The sequence below is a fragment of the Syngnathoides biaculeatus genome, chromosome 21 (assembly GCF_019802595.1).
Source record: "Syngnathoides biaculeatus isolate LvHL_M chromosome 21, ASM1980259v1, whole genome shotgun sequence".
In the NCBI taxonomy this organism is placed as follows: domain Eukaryota; kingdom Metazoa; phylum Chordata; class Actinopteri; order Syngnathiformes; family Syngnathidae; genus Syngnathoides; species Syngnathoides biaculeatus.
Window position 1 is genome coordinate 2,918,712 of NC_084660.1, and position 9,517 is coordinate 2,928,228.

The following is a 9,517-nucleotide window of genomic DNA, read 5'->3' on the forward strand; positions in this document are numbered from 1 at the left end:
TTTCCCGGCTCATTGCGTCGAAGATTGATGGCTTCGTCAGCTTCCGTCATCGATCCTCGACTCTGCTAAAAGGGGCGCAGCAAGAACTTCCCGCGAGGCCCAGAACCGCCTTTGAGCGCTCTTTAATGAACTTTTTGCGTTGCCAAACACTGCACCCGCTCAACCTCAGACAAACGATTGCTTCGTCACTTCTTTGCGAAAGCCGCCAAAGGATTCGCCGATCCCGGTGAGAGTCCGAGACCGTCGCCATTGGCGAGGGCCTTTCACAGGCGTCGCGCTGGCCGGCGCCACTTCGAGCGTACGAGCTGAGTGACGGATTCTGTCATCGTGACGTGACGTTAGGCGTTCCGATCGACGTCGGCACCTCGATTAAAATGGGGAACGTGAACGAAGCTTTCGAGCTGCTCCTGGTATCCTACAAGCCTGCCCCTTCATCTCAGCCCCCCCCCCCCCCCAAAACGTTGTCCGACGCGTCGCCTCATTGAGAAGTGCCCCTCGGGGGAAATTTGGACAGTAAATGTTTTTATCTCGCCGGGCGACAGCGCCGATCGAGAGCGAGAGTGCGGATGGAGCAGAGAAATCAAAGAAGACGAATGAGACATTTTTGGACTGTGGCAGATCGGCGTGAAATCCGGCGGTCTGTCGGCATGCGGGCGGGGTTTCGATCACCGCAGTTTCACGAGCTGATCGCCGAGAACCCCCCACGCCATCCGGCCTCCGATTAACCGAGCCGTGAGTAAATCCGAGACGGATCGCTCTCCCGCCTCACGAATCGCTCGCGGAACCTGCGTCACATCCGCTAGTGCCGAGCGGGCCCTGGCACCGAGCTCCTTTGTTAATTAGCCGTGAACTGCCCCGGGGGGGGGGGGGGGTCGTGAATTATTCAGTTTAGAGCGCAACTAGCATACAAATATAGCAACAAGCACAAAAAAAAAATGCTTGGCTGTTGATGGAGGGCAAAAGTGGGAAACTTGATGCCCGTCGCATCGTTTTCTCGTAGCCCACTGATCCAACGACAATCAGCGTTAAATGACACGCACGAGGAATTTGTCTCCGGGAGTCGGAGCCGTCTTAGTATGACAAGAAATCGCCATTGTAAAAACGTACATTCGGGGGATAGAAAAAAATCCGTCGGAAAATTGACAGCATCTGCTCCAAATCCCGCCTTATCGCAAAGGGGGCACCGGCGCTACGCGCACTTTTCCGGCTGTTCGCAAACGCCCTCCGGGTGGGCACGACGAACTGTCGAAAATCAGCTTCCCGCCCCCTCGCGCGTGCCTTTGTGTTCATCGGCGGCGTTGTCCTTATTTAACATTTCCAGCGCCACTTGGCATTTACGCCGAGTCCGCACTCCAATCACGGCGGACCGGCAAATAGCATACGAGTCCACGCCCGTGGACCTTAAGATCGATAAAAGCCGACGGGGCCATTTTCAGGTGCCATTTGTAGGCCAAATATGGCACTGGTAGTTTGGGGGGGGGGGGGGGGGCATTTCTCACAATAGTGCGGCTGAATTGTTCCACTTGTAAGATCAAAGAACATATTAGTAGAGGGAGCATAAAATGGACATGGAGAGCGCGGAGTAAACGGTCGTAGCACGCCCAATTGAGGGAGGCCATCTCCCGTTGCCATGGCGGCCCAGAAAAACAGCCGCACAGCCTGCGCCGTTTGTTTCAGGGTCCGGTTTTCATCCTCGCGGAAAGCTTTGCGTGTGATATACACAAGCGCACCTGTTGGCGGCCTCGCAGCGGCCGACATGTCGTTTGTTGCGCCGGCACCAGCGGAAGATTGTAATTCAGCCGCCGTTGCTTGGAAACTGCACGCCGGTTCGTCCGGGGCCGCAAAGAGAGAAGTGGCTCGTCGCGTTCTGCAAAGAAATGCCACTTCTCGTTCGACCCGACCGCAATCTTCCATGTTGGATGGAATCGCGGATGCCGTGCTGGAAAAGAGACGCACGTGCACACGCGCACAAAAAGCAGTCCTCGCCAGTACTCGACTTCCAAACGGCTCCCATTGAGAAATCAAAGCCGCGCCGTTTCCAAAACTCGCCACGGGCGAAGAGGAGCGGCTCGCAGTCGGAACCGTTCAATTTCACAGCCGTGAATGTCCCACTTCCGAAAGTGACCGACGTTGTCGTCGAGGCTTCCAAAGAATCGGCCGATTTTCATCTGGCAAGTGGACCCGTGATGCCGCTTTCTGAGCCGAGGCCTTCCCTTGGCATTTTTGCACCTTTTCCGTCAGTCCGGCGGGACTCTCGAAATTTTTTTTAAAAACTGCATCAAGGAAGCAGCTGCCGCGCTCGCCTGCTGCCATCTGCAACCAATCTGGGCCCGGCTGCGACCGAGCCAGTCGGAATAAGTCATGACACGTGTTTTCCACCACCGTCCTTGTCCCCCCCAACCCCCCCCCCCAAAAAAAAAAAAAAAAAAAAAAAAACGCGCGGGAGACCAAACTCTCCAGTCGCGGGATCGCGTGCAGCACGACGGCTCACTCCACATAAAACGCAACTCCAGGTCAATCACCTGGAGAAGTTCCCAATCAATAGCCAATAACATGACCCCCTTCCCCCCCCCCCCCCACAAAGACGACATCATACTCACCGCAGATGGTTATTACTCATTACACGGAATAAAATAATAATAATACCCCAGAGTCACACGCGCAAAAATCATTGCTTGAAAACCAAGCATCGTCACTTTGATCAATTCACACAGCAAGCGAGTAAACAAGTCGATAATCAATCCATGAAATCATTGATTGGTGATGATCAACGAGCCAGCTTTGCGTTTTTTTTTTTCCTGTAGCAGACTTTTATTTCGGACGCCGTCGCGTCACGTGACCCCTGACAACAATTTGCTCGAGGAACATTGAAAAATAATCACAACCAATTTGCTTGCATCCAAAACCCCTCCCGGAATGAATTGCTCCTTGTCTTGAAAATGTGCGAAACTGGCGTCGGTCACACGGTGGCAGTCTCGTTCGCCGCTTCAGTGACGTCACTGTGCTTCCCTCCCCTCTTTTATGCTCCTGATTGGTCAGCTGACAAACGACTTGCTTTGGCGTCGCTGCGTTCAAAACTTGTTGACAACGCGGCCAACTGCTGAATTTGACGTCATAGTAGTTCTGCACTAGTAACACGACAAAGTCGTCCTACTACCTTATGACGGATATCAACCCAGAAATAAAAATAAATCAATCAAATGCCGTTGCGGGCTTTTGAGATATGAGCACGGTTCTGTTCTGGCAGTGAACGGAACAGAACGACAAGGAGCAGTTCTGCAGATTGTGGAGGACTTCCAATCATCAGCATCATCATCATCATCATCATCATAAAGAAAGTGTGAGATTTCAAGATGATTCCAGTGTCCAAATTACACGCCGTGTACATTGTTTTGTTTGCAAACAGTCCCGTCGAGCTGGACGCTGACAAACGCAAAATGCAAAAAACACCCCGAAAAGGGGCTGACAAAACAGCATCGATGTTGCCGATTAATATGACTGCAACTAACTGCGGAGCTTTGAGCGCATGCATACATTTGGATGATACGTCAGAAGGAGCAGCGCTGTGTCCATTGATGTGAAGCAAAAAGTTGTTGTTTTACATTACATTGCATTATCTCCTTACTGTATGCCTTTATGAAGTACAATATCATGAAAATGAATGAAAAGACGTATTCCAAAACGGTGTGTTGATTTATTTCAGGATGTGTGGGAACGCACGAATGTCAAGTTTCCTTGCATTGCGGTCACGGAACAAATGACATTCGTGGCATGGCTGGAATTCCCGCATCCTTGAATTCAAGCTCAGAGTTCGGACAGCCAAAAACCGGTCCGCTCGTGCGCCGTCGTCACTCTGCTCTCGTTGGAGTAATATTGACCCGTGCGGGAAATCAAGAACATTCAAAAGGTTCGGGTGGCGCCCTCGCGCTCGGCAAAAGTGCACGACGGAACTTTGCTGCCCTCTAGCGACCGCAACGCCCCTTGCACCAGTTCCCCGTCCTCCCTCAAACCACCAAAATACTGGACTGGCGTTCCAGCCTCGAGACGTCCCCCCCCTCCGCGGTCTCGTGTCACGTGACTGCGTGATCCCGGCCCGGATGCGGACTGGGGCTAAACACGAAGGCGTCGCCACGCTTTTGACCCGCCAGATCGAAGCGACTCGCGTTTTGGATCCGTTTCCGATCTGAAAGCGCGACTGAGCGCATACGCACACAACCGGTTCCGGATAGAAGAGTGGAGTGGATTCCGTCAAATCATAAGGAAAAAACGTTTGTGGGTTTCGTACTTCTTCTGTTCTTTTTTGCAGAGGAGGGGAGGGGAGGGGGAGTTTTGTCATCTTTCTTCTCTGGATTGGATCCTTTTGGCAGCTAACGTCTTTCTATGATCAAATGCAGAGTTGTGTGTTTTCCGTGGCGCGTGGACTTCCGTCGACCCGATGGAAACGGACGCCGCCGCAACATTTGGAGTTATTGACATCCTCCTCGACTCGATTTGGATCAGCACCAAATTGATCTTTTTTTCGGCGCTCGCTTTTGTGCTCCGTCCGTGCGACGTACGTCGAGGACGTAGTGGCCAGCCGGTTGTGGTCCCCTCCCGACTTCCTGCTCTTGCATAGATAGTTCTGCGTCGCCTCACTGTGGCTGTGTCCGGAATCGCTCGTAGTGCTTTTTAAAAGGGAGTTGGCCAGTGTACGTACACACGAGTAGAAAGCGACCAACCGACACGGTGGACCCCAACCTTAGCAAATTCGGGGGGGGGGGGGGGGGGGCGTCGACTACCCTACGTCTAACCCCTGTGCTCAGGCGAAAGCCGCGCGGACCAAATATAAAAGTATTGCTTTGGCGGAAGGGCCCAAGTTTGGGGGGGGGGGGGCGGCCATAGCCTTGTTCAAGAGAACCAAAATTGCTTTATCGCCACCTATCGGCAACCGCGGAACTCTTTGGATGGGGGTCGGTTCTTTGCAGATTTACACTGCAGTCCGCTATATTTAAAAAAAAAAAACAACAACAACTTTGTGCTATTTCTTGCCTCTCCAAATTCAATTTCCCTGTCAAGCTAAACGGAAAAGAATTTCACCAAACTTTGACAAAAGTCTGCTAGCGTGATTCTGAAACACAATGCAAAATGCCATAGACGGGCAAAGGAAAGTGGCATTGATGTCACAGTGTTAGAAACCTTCAGCCCCAGAATTTCCTGTAGCGCACTTAAGCAGTTCTGATTGTCATCTCCCAGTCATGTCACAAAAACGTTTGCTGGATGACGGGAGGACGGAAAAGTCGAATGGAATTTCCAGAAGATTTGAGATGCAAGTGACGGAACGAAAAAAAAAAAAAAAAAAAATCAAATGGAACGAGTTCAGTAAGTTGTGGAGGAACTTGTTGAAAAGAGCGAACGATTCCAAACACAGCCGGGGGATTGATTCCGAAGCGTTTTGGGGGTTCACAGGCGGTCCCCCGCGTGGCAGCTCTCATCTCCGTGGATGATCAGTACAGGGAAGAAGAAGGCATCCTGGTAAGAAGGCGGACGATCCCTCTGCCCCGCGCCCGCGCCTGCGCCAGCGCCAGCGCCTGCGCCTCGCTCGGCGGGTTCTTCGTCCCTCTCTCCGCCCCCACCCTCCCTTCTACTTTCCTCTACCTCCACCTCCTCATCCTCATCCTCACCCCCTTCTCCCTCCAGCACACCTCGCGTCTCCTCGTCCACCTGCCTGGATCCCAACCCCAGGAACCCCCCCGCGCCCGCGCCTCCGCCGCCCGCTCCGTCCTCCCGACTTCCCGCCAGCTCACCGCCCACGCTCCGCGAATGCAGCAGGCTGTTCCGTCTCCCTCCTCCGAGCCTCCCCAAGGAGAATCCACTTCGGCTGAGCACCAAGCGGCCCCCGACCGCCCCGCCGCGCCCGGCCGCCCTCAAGCCCGCCACAGTAGCGCTGAGCAGGGCCGCCGTTCCCGTCGGCGCCCTCAGTCGGGAGGGCAGACTGGAGCTGGACGTGGTCCGTCTACATCGGGGGCAGCTCTGGAGGAGGTACGTGGAGTTGAACGCCACAGGCAGGGCCGGGGGAGGCCAGTTGCCCTCCGAGCCGGGGACGGACACGGGCGTGTAAGAGGCGGGGTTGGTCACCCCGGTCGCGTCCAGGTCCATTAGGATGGCCTCGGAGTAGCTGGGGACCATCTGCTGGTTACAGCGGATGTGCCACTCCAGCTCGGTCATGTCCACCGTGTTGACCCGGGAGATGGCTCTGTAGCTGGACCCGTTCGGAGCCACCCCCGCTCCTCCGTTCTCGGTCTCCGCTTCCCTCCCGACGCCCAGTCCCAGCCCGCCCCCGACGCAAAGGCCCGTCCCGGCGAGATCCTCGTCCTCGCCGAACAGCTTCTCCACGTGGTAGTGCACGTAGGCCGTGCGGTACTCGGACACCACCCGCAGCGGCCACGACAGCAGGAACGCCGAGGCCAGCCAGAAGACTCTGTACCTGGAAAACCACGGCTGGTGAGCGGGATCCGGGAAGGCCAGGATGTGTTCGCGGAAGTCCACGTTCTTCAGGTGCATCCCCTCGCGGGCCTCCATGTAGTCGTCCAGGCCCTCGTTCTCACCGAAGAAGCGCGCTCGCTTGGGACGGGAAGCAAAGCGGAGGTGAGAATCTGTGACGTGACGCGATTATGAATAAAATCAGTCCTATCGCGTCGAATCGTTTCTTTGCTAAGGCCGTTAGCTGGAAAGGTCAAGTTGAGTCTTTCGTGCCGAGATTGACTTATGTCTGACTCGAGTCACGTGGCGGGACCGGACTCGGACCCAATTGTGCTTTTCCAGGCGACTTACCTGGGTGAGATAGGCGGCCTCGGCCCGTGCGCTGGAGAAGCTGAGGACGGGCAACGAATTAGCCGGACGTTGGCACCGATCGGCGCAACGTGAACCATCGGTCCCACCTGAAGCACTTGGTGAAACGGAGTCGGACCGCCGAGTGCAACTGCAGGTCCAGCAGCTCCTTCGACACGTCTTTGACGCCGTAGCGGGTGTAGTCCAACTCCGAGCTGGAGGCGTGAGTGTTGACCCGTTCGTGGTAGACCTTCAAAGGCACGCATTCGCTAAGTCAAAACTGGACCTCGACAAAGGCACGGCGGGTTCGTTCGGCGATTCTTTCACGCAGCGACGCTCACCTGCGTGGTGGTGTACGCGTCTCCGTTGCGATATCTCGTCACCTGCCTGGTTCTCCGCACGTAATGGTAGCTGATGGCCTTCCACCAAATGCAGGGCGTGGCCTGCCGGAGCCGCCGCACCCGCTCGTACACGTCCTGCGTGTCGACAAATTCCCGCGCCGTGAGCCACGTCCCCCGACAGAGACCCCCGGACGGCCGCGCCGACCTGGAATTCGGCGTGAGCCAAGACGGCCGTCTTGGAGAAGCAGTGCCAGCACTCCACCAGGTAGACCACGTAAAGCATCGCCAGGAAGGCCAGCGGGATGTAGAGGTAGCCGCTGGAGCACGGGCTCTCCAGGCGTCGGACGTCGCTGTAGAAGGCGGCCGAGGTGGAGTTGCCGTCGGCGGCGGCCGCGCGCACCGGCGACGAGCTGAGCACGGGCACGCGGCACAGGGCGCACCAGGTGAGCGTGGCGAAGCAGCCGTACATCAGGAGGGTCAGGAGGAGGCACTTCCAGTGGGACTCCCGGCACAGGGACGACGCCGCCGACTGCCGGATCGGCCGCTGCTGAGGAAAGCCCTTTCAAAGAGACGACGACGACGACGACCTTCCCGCTTGGTTGAGGGCGTCGCATTTCGCAACGCGTAAGCTCGCAGTCGTGACCAAAACGGACGCATTTACCGCCCTGAATGCATCGCGGCGCACACGCAAACAGTTAATGGGTGGCTAAGTGCGCAGCATCGCCATGCCCGTGAATAATTTAGCTGAGAAGGCTGCTTGGAGGAGGACCAGCGCCGGGCAACGCTTCTCTCTCTGCTTTTGACGAGCGCACTTGAAGGCCACACGCCAGCAGTCTCCGACCAGAAATCGTTCTGCCAGATCCCGTTGGAGTGTGACTTGCACATCGTCCTGCCCGCGTTTATGTCATCTTTGTCCTTCCTGAAATATTCAGTCGTCCCCTTCCTTCCTTCCTTCCTTCCTTCAACCACCCTCCGCCGTCCCCGCTGAAGACGCTCAACTAAAATCTCGGCAGAGGACCGGCCGACATTCGCGAGCTCAATTCTTCTTTTCAATCGCAAGTCTATTCTGCTTCCGGCGCATCCATGTTGACGCCAACCATTTCGTCCAATCACCTTTTAGCGCCGACGCGTCAACGTCATCTTTGCAGGGACTTCAGAATCAGCGATGGTGTCCCATGAAACCTCAACAAGTGTAGCAGCGTAAAACAATCTGTCCACGTGAATACTTTTCGTATTCCGCTTCTCTGCCGGGAAGAACGTCTCCCGCGCCGATGTCGGATCATACGGGCACGGCCGTCGGGAGAACGCCCATCGATTCGGGTCCCGACCTGCTTCTAAAACCGAGCTGGCGGTTCTTCTCCGTCTGCACCCCGGGGAGGACTTCGCACCGACGGTGCTTCCGGTGCCGAGGTGCGACTGGAGGAAGCTGGAATTAGCAAACGCCGGCGCGTGGGCGTACGGCGAACGAAGCGGAGGAGCGTTTGCGTTAGCCGTCGTGCAAACCGTTAACGTGGGCACCTGAGGGTGTCCTATTTCTTTTTAAGAGCGCAGAAACGCTCGCAGTTATGAACATAAAACCGGAATAAATGGACAAACGACTCGACTGCACTCTGGCAGCTGACTATTGACTGAAGGCAAATGAGATAAGTGCTTGCTCGGGCGGGAGCTGCAAGTAAACGGACAAATCGTCCGCCGCCGCCGCCGCGCCGGCCCCAAACAGGAAGGCCGCAGTCATGGCGGCGGACACACACGCACGCAATACAGTCGAGACGTCCATGTCCAACTACGTAGAATAGCAATAAATTTCAATTCAATTCAATGCTAACATGTCCACCCTGACTGCAAGCTGCCATATTTACAATTGTTTACATTTTTCACATGTCCCACATCAGGCTGAAATGAACATTTCCCCTGACGTTTTGTTCATATTATATCTCCGCTTGGCATACATCAATCATTCCCCCCCCCCCCCCTCCACCAAGCAAAAAAAATGCCCACCCTGTCAGCTGGCTGACATATTTTGATGTTTGCCCGCAGTTATTGCGAGTTTGAGCAGGACCAAAGTCAACTTTTGGGCAATCGGCAGCAGCACAACACTAAGCCTTACACGGTACTGCATCGGCGCCCGGGTTTGATGACGTCAAAGACGACGAGTGTCCTTGACTGGCTTGTGCTATCCCGGCGAAAAGGTGTCTTGCGGCGTCCTTACCTGCTCTCGTCCCGAACCTTCTTCGCCCAAAATGGGCTGCTGTGCGGCGGCCCTCTCCTCCTCCGGCCGCATCTTCCCTGCTCCTCCTCCCACCCCCCACCCCCCGGTCTAGAAGCGGGCAGAGGCGGCGGCGGCGGCGGCTGCGTCCAAAGCCAGGCAC

General features: G+C 55.8%; 1 protein-coding gene across 3 annotated transcripts; it reads right to left on the reverse strand.

The window, feature by feature from the left end:
- Window positions 1-2,803: 2,803 nt before the first annotated feature.
- Window positions 2,804-9,482, reverse strand: LOC133494668 (transmembrane protein 151B). 3 transcript variants are annotated; one of them, XM_061808698.1, is made up of 6 exons: window positions 9,358-9,482; window positions 7,354-7,692; window positions 7,149-7,283; window positions 6,918-7,057; window positions 6,811-6,850; window positions 2,804-6,600 (listed from the first exon to the last, which is right to left on the reverse strand). In XM_061808698.1, the coding sequence occupies exons 1-6, from the start codon at window positions 9,427-9,429 to the stop codon at window positions 5,440-5,442; spliced, it is 1,887 nt and encodes a 628-aa protein (XP_061664682.1). In that variant the 5' UTR covers window positions 9,430-9,482; the 3' UTR covers window positions 2,804-5,439. The 3 variants fall into 3 exon arrangements, with proteins under 3 accessions (XP_061664682.1, XP_061664681.1, XP_061664683.1); XM_061808697.1 differs by having other exon boundaries at window positions 7,354-7,695; window positions 9,358-9,450; XM_061808699.1 differs by lacking the exon at window positions 9,358-9,482 and adding an exon at window positions 9,147-9,199.
- Between the last annotated feature and the right edge of the window lie 35 nt (window positions 9,483-9,517).